This window comes from Lacerta agilis, chromosome 3 (assembly GCF_009819535.1).
Source record: "Lacerta agilis isolate rLacAgi1 chromosome 3, rLacAgi1.pri, whole genome shotgun sequence".
In the NCBI taxonomy this organism is placed as follows: Eukaryota; Metazoa; Chordata; class Lepidosauria; order Squamata; family Lacertidae; genus Lacerta; species Lacerta agilis.
This window is the reverse complement of record NC_046314.1, coordinates 2002462-2016055: the sequence shown is the minus strand read 5'-3', so window position 1 is coordinate 2016055 and position 13594 is coordinate 2002462. Positions and strand designations below refer to the sequence as shown.

General features: G+C 43.2%; 1 protein-coding gene across 1 annotated transcript in view; it reads left to right on the top strand.

The window, feature by feature from the left end:
• Positions 1 to 13086, top strand: part of PELI1 (pellino E3 ubiquitin protein ligase 1) — a 31586-nt gene extending 18500 nt beyond the window's left edge. Inside the window, exons 4-8 of the mRNA XM_033145600.1 lie at positions 5712 to 5813; positions 9250 to 9447; positions 9564 to 9752; positions 11644 to 12294; positions 12336 to 13086. Coding sequence (XP_033001491.1) covers positions 5712 to 5813; positions 9250 to 9447; positions 9564 to 9752; positions 11644 to 12210 — 1056 coding nt within the window. The 3' untranslated portion in view covers positions 12211 to 12294; positions 12336 to 13086. The remainder of the gene's footprint in view (positions 1 to 5711; positions 5814 to 9249; positions 9448 to 9563; positions 9753 to 11643; positions 12295 to 12335) is intronic.
• The last annotated feature ends 508 nt before the right edge of the window (positions 13087 to 13594 follow it).

Below are 13594 nucleotides of genomic sequence, written 5' to 3'. Positions count from 1 at the left end.
TACCTGAAGGAGCATCTCCACCCCCATCGTTCAGCCTGGACACAGAGACCCAGCATGTAGAGCCTTCTGGCGGTTCTCTCATTGCGAGAAGTAAAGCTACAGGGAACGAGATGGAGGGCCTTCTTGGTAGTGGTGCCCTCCACCTGTGGAATGCCCTCTCGTCAGATCTCAAGGAGATGAGTAATTATATATCTTTTAGGAGACATCTGAAGGCAGCCCTGTATAGGGAAGCTTTTTAGGTTTAATGTTTTACTATGTTTTGATGTATGCTGGAAGCAGCCCAGAGTGGCTGAGGGAACCCAGTCAGATAGGCGGGGTACTAATAATAAAGTAGTAGTAGTAGTAGCACCCAGAGGAGGACCACTAAAGAAAATACCCTTCTCAGTAGGGCTGGGCAATAGCTGGTTTTCAATATTGCGATATATCACTAGCGAAACATAGAAATATATCGATATATCACGATATCTGAAATAAGGAAGGAACTACGCAGAGGCAAACAGGACAATGTCCTGACAACTGCTGCTACTAAAGTCTAAAATTGATAAATGATATTATCAATCACCTCATGGTCACTTTCATCAGCAGGCAAGCCAAAAATGCATCCAAATGAGACTTTTGGTTTGGGGCTTGGCTACCAAATGGTGGCATTTACGACAATCCAAAGTATGGTGGTCATAGTGAATACAAATCATCTGGGACTGTCGGACTGCCTGGCGGTGGCAGAATCAACAGTGACGGGGGAGGGGGAGAAGCAGCGGCACAATATTCAGCAGCCTGCAAAGCTTTGCTGTGGCAGTGGGTGTCGGCAGCAGAAGCAGCGGTGGTGTCGGCAGTAGTGGTGGCCTGCAAGGCCTTGTCATGGCGGTGGCAGTAATGGCACCCTGCGAGGCCTCCAATGGCGGCAGGAGACAGTGGCAGAAGCAGGGGTGGCCTGCAAGGCCTTGCTAAGGGAGGCTGCTACAGCTTCTGCCACCGCCTCCCACTACCACCAGTAGGACTTTCAGACTGCTGCCACTTCTTGCAAGCCCCACTGCTTGTGTTGCCACAAGGCCTCGCAGGCTGCCACTATTATTGCCGTCATCTCCCGTCGCCGCTGTGAGGCCTCACAGTCTGCTGCTGTCACTCCGAGGCCTTGCAGGCCACTGCCATTATTGCCACCACTCTCCATCGCCGCCACAAGGCCTTTGCAGGCCGCTGCTGCAACTGCCGCCACCTCCTATCACTGCTGTGTGTTCTCGCTAGCTGCTGCTACTGACATTACTCTCTGTCACCACCATGAGGCCTAGCAGGCTGCCACCACTATTGCCACCAGCTCCTGCCGCTGCTGTGAGGCCTCGCAATTCTCCACTGCTTGTTCCTCCATCACGAGGCCTTGCAGGTTGTCGCTACTACTGCTGACACATACCACGGTCGTGGCAAACTGTTTCTGCCACTGCTGCTTCTGCCTCCTAGCAGTCTGACAGTCCCAGATTATTCGTATTCACTATGATTCTTTGCCATACTTTGGATTGTCCTGAATACCACCAACCTCCATGAGTGAGGGAGCTTTGATGGTCCTTTTAGCAAATGTGGCTCCTTTGCATATAGACCAGGAGTGAGGAAACGATGGGACTCCCCACTCCCATCATCCCCAATCTTGGATAAGTCTGATGGGAGTCAGAGTTTTGCAATATCTAAAGGGCCACCCACCCCGATATAGACAATGCTGGTATTCTCCTTAGAAAGCTGACTGTGATCTGGCTGCTGAAATGGCAGGAGCAGGTTCGTTTCCAACCACTCACTAAGATACAGAGTGAAAGATGAACTGGAAAGAGTCAGAATTGCTTTCTGCATGTAGTCCTTGAAGGAGGAAGAGTCTTTCATGCTCCTTAGTTTGAAGCTCTCACAGTGGTTTGTGTCTGATCAGTTATAGACAACTAGGCATTATCTTGCAAAACAAGTTACCATCATATCCACCAATTCCAGGCTGTCAAATAGCACACTTAATGTGCTTTGCTAATTTATTCCAACCTGCACTGAATAAATTTCTATTTCTTTTTGTTTTCTAGCGTCTCCCATTTTGTCCAAATGACTTACTAATCACCACAGGGTATTTAAGTAAAAAGGCCTGTTTTGATAAAACCCCACTTTTCTTCCCCATGTCCCCAGTGGTAATAGCTGGAAGGATGGGGGAGGAAGCTCTGTCAGCCATCACCATTTGTGTCTCATCCTTTGTGACACTTAATCATCCTTAGGATCTTAATCACTCAGGGTGTCTAGGCCAGCATATGGCTAACAGTAGGCATGACTAATATGCTTGTTCCATAGCAACATGTGATCTGTTGTGAAGCACTAAGTGGGACCAGTTGGGTCTGTTTTGTTGGATAGATCAGTCATGCAGTTAAAAAAAAGGCTTATAATTCATAGTTGTGAAGTGACACACCTGCACCTAATTAGCGTCTCTTGAGTTCAGGCTTTCAGTGAACTCAACAGGAGGCTTCTAAATGTATGCTTTATATCTCTATGCTGGTAGTGATGGAAGTCTCTCCACAGCGTCTCCAGAAAGAGCTGGAACTTCTAGCAATAAAATAAAGGCAATATGTGTAGATCACTCTTAAGAATCTGTTTTCTCTGTTCATCGTGTTCCAAAGCTGTGCTAGGGGAGGTAGGTGGGTTTTGTGCAGGGAGTATAGCAGCATTTCATTCCATAGTTGCTCAAAATGGAATTACCTTGCAGCACTTCACCAGCACTCATTAAAACAGGGAATGCAGAACCTGCCACTCTCCTTTTTTGGGTGGAGGGGCTAGGCTACAACTCCAATCACCCCTAACCATGTTGCCTGTGACTGCTGGAAGGGGGACTCGCAACAACATCAGGGGGTAGCAGGTTATGAAACTATCAAGAACAAGGCCTTCAGGATAGTTAGATTTCACGGCCTTAGATACACACCCGCCCTCCCTCCTCCTCCAATGACTCGTAGCCGAGTGAGATTGTCTTCCATGAACATGGTCTTAAGTCTGTAAGTGACTGCGGAGGCCAATTCTGGATCCACACGTCCTTCCACAGTGGGGACATAGGTTTCCAGACAGGAGTTGATCACGGAGAGGGTTTGCCAAACATGCCTTCCTCTTAGCAGGTTTCTCCCTTTTGTCCTGAGTTTGAGCGTCTTCAAAGTCCATGACATCTTTGGTAAAGGCTGTTCTCCAACTGGAGCGCTCACAGGCCGTTTCCTAGTTGTCTGTGTTTATACTACATTTTTTTAGATTTGCCTTGAGAGAGTCTTTAAATTTCTTTTGTTGACCAACAGCATTACACTTTCCATTTTTAAGTTTGGAATAGAGTAGTTGCTTTGGAAGACAATAATCAGGCATCTGAACAATATGACCAGTCCAATGAAGTTGATGTTGACGAATCATTGCTTCAACACTGGTGATCTTTGCTTCTTTCAGTACACTGGCATTAGTTTGCCTTTCTTCCCAAGTGATACGTAAAATTTGAAGACTTCGGCGGGTCCACTGGCTTTGTTGTTTCTCATTTGCTTAATAGCTGTACACAACTCTCCCAGATTTCGCAAGCTCATCTCTAATTTGTTTTTGCAGAATTTGTGAGAGGACTCCAGCAGCTACATGGGAGTTGCGGTTAAGGAGATGCTGGTAATGTTCTTTCCAGAACAATGCAATAGCTTCTTTATCTTTTAGAAGTGTTGTGCCATCTGTTGAGTGTAGGGGGCATATGCCATGATTTATTGGCCCATAGATGGTCTTTGTGGCTTTAAAGAAACTCTGTGCATCATGAGTGTTGGCTTGAGCTTTTTTAATTCACCAGGTGTTCTTTAGTTCTCTGGTTCTTCTTTGAACCTCAGCCTCAGTGTTGGCATAGGTTTTTTTTCTTAGTGGCGCAGTTTCTGTCTCTTTGCCAGATCTGAAAGGTCTCCCTTTTCTTGTGAATAATGTGTTGAATCTCACTGTCATTCTCATCAAACCAGTCCTGGTGTTTCTTGGTTTGGTATGCAATAGGTTGTTCACAGGTTGCAATAATGGATGTTCTTGGCTTGGTCCAGTGTTCCTCGATGTTGTCAGGGAACTCCAAAAGCAGGTGGTCCTTAAGAGTCGTTTGGAAGCAGGATCTTGAAGGGCTTGACTGTTCATTTTGCGCCTTGGTTTCCTTCTTTGAAACCTGCATTGAGATATATGATGTTGACTACATCTGAACTCTCAATTGTGTGTTATCTTCAATTAACTTTGGGTTGTATGTGCTCAATGCTGTTTTAAGACAGTAACCAAGAAATGTGCTTAACATACTCAGAGTGGTGGATCTAATGTGACTTTAAAGCACTGCATTGTTTGAACTGTGCACAGGCCTGTCTATTTGTACCCTTTCTTTGAATGGTTGGTTTTCAAAGATTACAAGAAAACCGAAGTAAAGGTTAAGCAGGGTACAGAGCAGAGGACATGTGGACTTTCTCCACCAATAGCGCTTGCCTTAATTCATTTATTTAAACTATTTATTTACCTGTTGGCTTTTTCACTAGAAAGAGAAGGTGCAGAGCAGCTCACAAAAATGCATGTGATAATATTAACAGGTTAATTGCATCCAAGTATTTTAAAAAATACAGTACAGTGCCAAAAAAATAATCAGGAGACTGAAGGCTGCTGCCACAATGATTAGTATAATAGCAATCGATAAAAATAATGATTTAACTGCCATTGAAGCAGATGAATTCTTGGAGGTTAGCAGAGTGTTTCCACCCCTTTCGCTTGGCTGTGCTGGAGCAGAATGCAACCAATTTAACGTAGCAGCAGGAGCCCAGCCCACTTCTCCGATACATAGTGTAAGGAGAGGGGTGTGTCATACTCTTCCTGGATGGTGCCAGCAATGACAAAAGGTTTGGGTAGTGATGAAAGTAAGGCTTGCATTAGAGGTGGGGGATTTCAGCTCCAGCTCTTGATGGACTACAACTCCCGTAGTCGCTGGCTGGAGCTGATAGGAATGGGAATCCCACAACATCTGTGGGGCCTCTGGTTCTCCAGCCCTGGTTCAAATGAACATGGGTCATCTTCCCATGGTTGCTCCAAAATATCAGCTGCCTTCATAACAGACAAAAGGAAGAAGAGTCATGGTCATGCTGAGACATATCAATGGTCGGGTGATATTGCATAATCACTGCCATGGCAGGCTGCGCGTGTGTGAGTAAGTAAGTGAATAAGCATGAAATTAAAAGAGAAGTATGCAGTTAGCATGGATTAAGAAAGTCGTGACATTACTATTATTTAATGTCAGAGCTCTTGGTCAAATAATGAGAACTTGAGGTATCGGAAGGTTTTAGCAGTAATAGTGGAAGTTAAATGGTCATATTGGTTATGCTGAAATCATATACTGAAGTATTTCTCTCCTAACCTAGGTCATTAGAAAGTTGCGATGGAGTACTGTAGTTTCATTATGTGACCTGTAAAACACTTATTTGAAATAGTGAGACTTGGGAAATCATAACTGTGTGTGTTTTGAACCTTTTTTTTTTTTTGAATGCCTTATCAACAAAGTCCTCCATGTAGTTCACATAGTATTAAAACAATAGACATTTAAAACATTAACAATCATTCAAAATTCTGCCTTAACACCAGCTTTATTCTAGCATGCGTGTGCTCTGTTAGGATAAAGAATTGCTCTTCCTAATCTATTTTATCTGTCTGGTATATCATAATCAGAAATACACTTTTTTTCTTTTCCACAGGCAATAAGCAACAAGGACCAGCATAGTATATCCTACACCTTATCTCGAGTTCAAACAGTGGTGGTTGAATATACACATGACAGCAACACAGACATGTTTCAGGTATATAAAGTATGCTTGAGTTACAGATCACCCCGGGATTAACACCGCTGTTGTCATCAGAACTTGTTCTCATGTTGAAAGAAGCAACTATAGTTGCAGTAACATGAAAAAATAAGTTTTTGTTTTTGTTTTTGCTTGCCCAGACCCATTAATGCTAATAACATCAGCAACTCAACAACCCTGAGAAAATAAAACTAGAAAAGACCTTTGGGGGTTTATTGGCTAATGAAGGAAGTCCCTATAAAAGAGCCAGGGGATCAGGGCTTTGTTCTCTTCTTTTCCACAGACAGCCAGAGCAAACATTTTTTTAGGGCCATGTAATTTGATCTTTCTCTTCCTTTCTTGTGTATCACCCTCCACCCCCCCTTCTATAAAGGAACTTCCTTCCCAAGCAAATTTTGAAGTTTGTCTTAGCTGAAAACAATCACTACACATTGATGAAAAGCTGTCTTGGGGGTACAGTGAACTATTTCTTCAAACCTGAGTTTTGTTCTAATTTCTAATCTAGATTAAATTTAATGATTTTTGCTCAAAGCTCTATTAATATTCTATTACAGTGGTACCCCGCTAGACGAATGCTTCGCTAGACGAAAAACTCGCTAGACGAAAGCATTCGTCTAGCGGGAGGCTGCCCCGCTAGACGAAAAAGTCTATGGGGCTGCCTCGCAAGACAAAAAAATTTCGTCTTTTTTTTTCTTTTTCGTTTTGCGGAGCGCGGCTCCCATTGCCGCTCCGCAAGACGAAAACCCCGCTAGACGAAAATTTTCACGGGACGAATTATTTTCGTCTAGCGGGGCACCACTGTACTATAATGGCACCCAAAATATACTACTCTTCTGTCTTACCTTCCTAGGACTTTTACATTGCAGATTTTGTAAGTTATAATGTGGACTACAGGCAGTTTTAAATTTAGATCCAAGAAAAATAGCTGCAGCAGGGAGAGGGCAAAAAGTACAGTGTCGGTTCAAACTGCCCTATTGTGGCATGAATCTTCATAGGTAATAGCCTCTATCTGATGTGCCAGCTTTCCCCAAGCCATAGCTGTCAACTTCTCCCTTTTCTTGCGAGGAATCCTATTCGGAATAAGGGAATGTCCCTTAAAAAGGGGGGAAAGTTGACAGCTGTGCCCCAAGCTGGTGCCCTCCAGATGTTGTCTCCCCACTGGCCCCAGCCAGCATAGCCAATAACCTGGGATGATGGAAGCCGTAATCCAAAACATCTGAAAGACACCAGGTTGAGGAAGGCTGAGCTGTGAGGTGTCTGGAAAAGGCCCTGGCCTGTCACAGGACCACAAAACGAAGCAGCTGCTGTAAATGCATTCTCTTGAACACAGCATTTCTGTTCATGAAATACACCGGCAAGCCACATACCTGATCCTGATGAGACCTCTCTTTTTTTGCCAGGCAGGGAACACAAAAAGAAACACACCATAAACAGTCTGAAGAGTCAAAGTGGTAAAGCTTATGCCCTGACATTTACCAGTTCAGCCTGCAAGTGGCAGTTGCATGCCTCAAGTGATCCCCTACAAGAGAATCAGATAGAAATGAGCACACCAAGGAATTCTAGTCCAGCCTTCACCCCATCATAATCCATTTTTATCTGTAGGAACTTTAATCTTTTGGAAAACCTTCTAACTTATCATAGCCTGAATAATGCAGCCTTGTAAAAAGCATTGCTCCATCTCAGTGGCTTGCAGAAGGTCTCAAGTTTGTCTGAAACTGTAGAGCAGGGGTAGGCAACCTAAGGGGTAGGCAACGGATGTGGCCCAGTCGCCTTCTCAGTCTGGCCTGCGGACGGTCCGGGAATCAGCGTGTTTTTACATGAGTAGAATGTATGCTTTTATTTAAAATGCATCTCTGGGTTATTTGTGGGGCATAGGAATTCATTCATCCCCCCCCCCATATAGTCCGGCCCACCACATGGTCTGAGGGACGGTGGACTGGCCCATGGCTGAAAATGGTTGCTGACTCCTGCTTGCTCTAGAGAGGCGCTGCCACCCAATGTAGACAGTACTGAGCTAAGTGGACCAATGATTTTACTCAGTCTAAGGCAGCTTCTTTTGATAGTATATATTGGCCTAGGAACACAGTCCAGGTGAGTGGCCAAAGGTTATCACAGTAGCAGGAGAAGTCTTGCTGCAGTTGCTGTTTGACATGATGGGCCGAGGGTGTCAGAACATTTTGCCTGTGATCCTTCACGTGTGGACCAACGTGTAGAACCTCTTGGCTCTTGATCACTTCAAAACAGGGCAAATAAAAGTGCCATCTTTGGTGCTTTGGAAATGGGGGTGGGTTTGACAGAAATGAGGCTGTCACTTTGACCGAGGGCGATAAAAAACACAACGTTTGAGATGTGCTGGTTCCAATAGCTGCTTAATCAGTTTATTTTTATTTATTTATTAAATCTGTTCATTCCCCATGACAACCCCAAAGCAACTTACAAACAAGCAAACAAAACAATAAAGCCCACATAGATACATTAAAACCCATTTTAACCCATTTCAGTAACTAAAAAAGAGGAAGGGGGTTTAATTCTCAACAGCTATGCTGGGTAAGAGTCTGCTGTGCTACATCCTTGCAATCCCCCCCCCCCACTTTTTAAGGGACATTAATGTTTTGGTTTTGCAGAAGCTTTTGATAAAACCTGAAAAGTGTTGCTTGCTTTACCTAATAGGGGATTCCTGGATTGCAGCCAAGTGCAGCCGGCAACCCATTGTTTTCAGCCATTAAAAAGGGTGTGAGGCTATCTGTGTTTATGTTGGAACTGAGCAGCTTACCTGTGTTCTGACTATATGCGTGTCGAAAGAACATTCGTAATTTCAGGCTACCATTTTCCCAACCACGTGGCGGGGATGTGTCCAGGGTCTCAGAGTGATGAATCTCTCTGATTCATCACAGCAAGGGCATTAATTGAAGAACTGCTGCTGGAATGTAACTTTGGATTCACAAATGCCTGCATTGGGAATTTCTGCATGCTTTCTTCAATGAATAGATGGATAGTATTGTTTCCCATTGCTCCAAAGATCTCAAGGGGCTGTTCTTTGGGTCTGGCTTACAGTACTAAAGAAGAGTTTGGATTTGGATTTGATATCCCGCTTTTCACTACCCGAAGGAGTCTCAAAGCAGCTAACATTCTCCTTTCCCTTCCTCCCCCACAACAAACACTCTGTGAGGTGAGTGGGGCTGAGAGACTTCAGAGAAGTGTGACTAGCCCAAAGTCACCCAGCAGCTGCATGTGGAGGAGTGGAGACACGAACCCGGTTCCCCAGATAACGAGTCTACCGCTCTCAACCACTACACCACACTGGCTCTAAAAGTCACAGATTGAGATAGGGTAACATACTTGAGACTTAGTTAGGGCAGGGATGAAATATTAATTGTTGACTTTCGCTAGAGTGCTGTGTATCTAAATCTATTATCCATTTTGTTTTTGTCAGATTGGACGATCAACAGAGAGCCCTATAGACTTCGTAGTGACAGATACTGTTCCCGGAAGCCAGAGCAATTCAGAGACTCAGTCTGTTCAGAGCACTATCTCAAGGTTTGCTTGCAGAATCATATGTGAACGAAATCCTCCTTTCACAGCAAGAATATATGCTGCTGGCTTTGACTCCTCCAAAAACATCTTTCTAGGGGTAAGGGGCTGCTTCCTTCTGCTGCTCAATGCAGGTTTTATCATATTAGCTTGCTTTTCAACAGATCTGCAAAGAAACAATGAATGAAAGCTGTTTTGTTGATGTTTCCCCCATAGGAGAAAGCTGCCAAGTGGAAGACTTTGGATGGGCAAATGGATGGGTTAACCACAAATGGGGTTCTTGTTATGCATCCGCGCAATGGATTTACTGAAGACTCCAAGCCAGGAGTATGGAGGGAGATATCTGTATGTGGGAATGTGTTCAGTCTCCGTGAAACAAGATCTGCTCAGCAGAGGGGGAAAATGGTAAGTCTGAGAAAATAGCAAGTTTGCCAGGCAGCTGTAAACAGTGTCTGTGAAGATGTCATGCTACAATTGGAGTACATTGCCCTATTTCCAAGAGCATCTAATCCACTACTAGGTATTTGCAGAATGAGGGTCTATGTTAGTATGAGCACCTTGCATTTGGTCCTAAGAGCTGTTAAATTAATATTGTTGCTTTTCTGTGTGAAACGAAAGGTGAAGTACAAAAGACATTCTTTGCAAACACTGTCTTGTTTTCCAAGTGTCGATCCCCTCCCATCCTTCCTCCCATCTTTCAGATTTGGAATATAGTTCCTTTTTCAGTACCTGCTACCTGGGACTTTATACAATCCTATATAATGCAAGCAGAAACCTAGATTGGTACCTATTATCTTTCATAAGAAACATATTGCCAGAGGTCATGCATTTTAAATTTCCAGTAACTCCACAGAAAAATGCTTTGTGCCATGCTGGAAGCACTGTGGGAAATTATAAATTGTGACTAGACTCTGTTGCCTGAAACATCATAGAATTCCAGGCTGGGGTGGGGTGTAAAGGGTGGGGCATTTTTGGTGAGGCCAGAGATGCCCCAGTGGAAATATTGACAGAACGGAGCAGGCTGACCAGTTTTAGCCATCAAGATACAGTTTTAAAATCCATAAAATCCACATACAGTTTTAAAGCAGTTTTAAAACAAAACAGTTGTGGGCTGTTCTGCGATGGGTTTTAAAAGAACTGTTGAAACCAAGACTGTTTCTTCTGTTATGAAGTTACTTCAAGTAGCCAGTTATAGAACAAACTCCATTTTCCTAACTCCAGTCTTTTATTTCTGTGCTTAGTTAAAGCCAGTGTTTATACTGTGTGTTATAAAGCCATTCAGAGGAACAATGTTCTGGTCTCCTTACCTTTTTTATTTTTTAAATCAGGTGTAGGCAAACTCGGCCCTCGAGATGTTTTGGGACTACAACTCCCATCATCCCTGACCACTGGACCTGTTAGCTAGGGACGATGGGAGCTGTAGTCCCAAAACATCTCGAGGGCCGAGGTTGCCTATGCCTCTTTTAAATTAAGTGCCTCGGCCTTAAATATTAAGTACCGTATTTTTTGTTCCATAAGACGCACCTTTTCCCTCCTAAAACGTAAGGGAAAATGTCTGTGCGTCTTATAGAGCGAAGGCTCCCTGTCAAGCGGTAGGCAGGGGGGCAGCGAAGGAGATGCTGCTGGTTCCTCCCCGCCGCCTCCGGTCATAAAAACAAGCCTGCTTTTGCAAATGGAGGCAGCGGGGAGGAAACAGCAGCATCTCCACCACTGCCTCTCACTGAACGCGGCGAGAGGCGGGGGGCAGCAGGCAGCGGAGGAGAGAAGCAGGGGGAGAATCGCCATAGCGTCGTCCCCTTTGCCGCTGGCGGCTGCGGAGGAGGAACATGCAGCCCAAAAGCTGCTTTCTCCTCCTTCACAGCCAGGTTTGAGTCAGAATATTTTTTTTTCTTGTTTTCCTCCTTTAAAAAATACAGGTGAAACTCAAAAAATTAGAATATCGTGAAAAGGTTCATTTCTTTCAGTAATACAACTCAAAAGGTGAAACTAATATTTGAGATAGACTCATGACATGCAAACCGAGATATGTCAAGCCTTTATTTGTTATAATTAGGGCTTTTCATCAGCTGTGTGCCGTAATCATCACAATTATAATAAAGAAAGGCTTGACATATCTCGCTTTGCACGTCATGAGTCTATCTCATATATTAAACTACAGTAGCTAATGAAAACAATTGCTTACATGAATGAACTTTTCCACAAAATTCTGATTTTTCGAGTTTCACCTGTAGGTGCGTCTTATGGGGCGAATAATACGGTAAGTCGTTAAGTCATTTGTATTTGTTTTCTCTTCCAGGTTGAAAATGAAACAAACCAACTTCAGGATGGTTCGTTGATTGACCTCTGTGGAGCAACATTACTGTGGCGCACTGCAGAAGGCCTTTCGCGCACTCCCACCGTGAAGCACCTGGAAGCTCTAAGACAGGAAATAAATGCCGCTAGACCTCAGTGCCCTGTGGGCTTCAACACACTAGCCTTTCCTAGTATGAAGAGGAAAGATGTTGTAGATGAAAAGCAACCCTGGGTTTACCTGAACTGTGGCCACGTCCATGGCTACCACAACTGGGGGAACAAAGAAGAGAGAGATGGGAAGGACCGGGAATGCCCCATGTGCCGATCTGTTGGCCCTTATGTGCCGCTCTGGCTTGGATGTGAAGCTGGATTTTATGTGGATGCTGGCCCTCCAACTCACGCGTTCAGCCCATGTGGACATGTGTGCTCAGAAAAGACAACTGCCTATTGGTCCCAAATACCTCTTCCTCATGGTACCCACACTTTTCATGCAGCCTGTCCATTCTGCGCACATCAGCTTTCTGGTGAACAAGGCTACATCAGACTTATTTTCCAAGGACCGCTTGACTAACTTGTGTTATCTGAGAACTGCGTTCAAATACATAAGCTAAAAGATTCTAATTTCAAATGAACTGCCGTCTTAAATTCAACTATATTTAAAATTTAATAAATTCCTTTAAACAAAATTCAACTATCTTTCATTCTCTGGGCTTTGACAGTTTACTTTGAGATGAAGAATACTTACTATTTAAGTGGTGAATTCCTCTGTAGATAATGGATGAAGCTGGTTATGTAGAAAAGATTGGTGGTGGATAGCTGGAACAGACTGAAGGTAGTTCCTAGCCCATCATTTTTCAGATGGAAAAGATAACATTCTTTGCCTTCAATGTAAATGATTTGAATAACATGCCTTTAATATCTAAAATTTGTCTTTTTAAAAAGTATATAATTGAGGGGTGAAAGTGGTCAGTTCAAAAGGATATGAGTTTACAGCTTGGATACAAACATGTAAGATAGAGCAACATGTATAGTAACTCCTTTTTCTATTTATCTTTGCTATGAAAAATTATCCTAGGTGACTTGGATCGAGTAGCATGGTAGTCGTGTGTTGCATCCATTGACTGGATGTGTAGATTAGTTCTGGATCAGGAAAGGGTAGGAGATGGGAATATGATAGGTGAGCTTTCTTTATTTTGTAAAAGACTAAATCAATATTGAGTTGGTAGAAAAGCAGCAGGTTTTAAAACATAACTAAAGCAAATTAAATTGATGTGCTTTTTGAAGTGCTTAACTACATGTTTGATTACTTGATAAAATCCTTGTTATTTTCTTTCTCTTTCTCTGTCCGGTAGAACTGTAACAAAATGAACTGGTCACATAACATTTACCTGATACTTGGAATATGCAATTTGCCCTCAATGAAGTTCTTTTCTCCCTCCATGTTATATATTATGTATTTGGTTTGTTTTTTGTTGCCTTGTTTTTTTGCATTTGCAGCACTGAAGGGTTTCTGCTTATTTAAATAAAAAAAGAAAACACCAAGGTATACAAGGTGTTCAGTTTTCTTCCTCCACTGAGAGAAACAAAAGGGAGCCAGGAAGTGAGTTTGGCAAGTTCGGTACATTAGATTAGGAACTGATACTGGAGCACATTAGGATACCATGGAGATGTATTTTTGTACATGTTGATACATACTGTACCATTGCAAAATGCCATAGTCAATTCATTTTCCCTCCCTAAAGTGGAAATTACTTGAGGTGTCTGTATTCCAGCATTTTATGGGAAGAAAACTATAACCCAGGATGATTATTCCCATGTTGCGATATAAATACATCTCTGTGCATATTTATGTGGTATGCATGCATGTATTTAAATATTTATAAACCATACATTCACAAAAATATAGCAAGGTGGTTACATCATACACAATTACAATTAAGGTTAGCCGCTTTGAG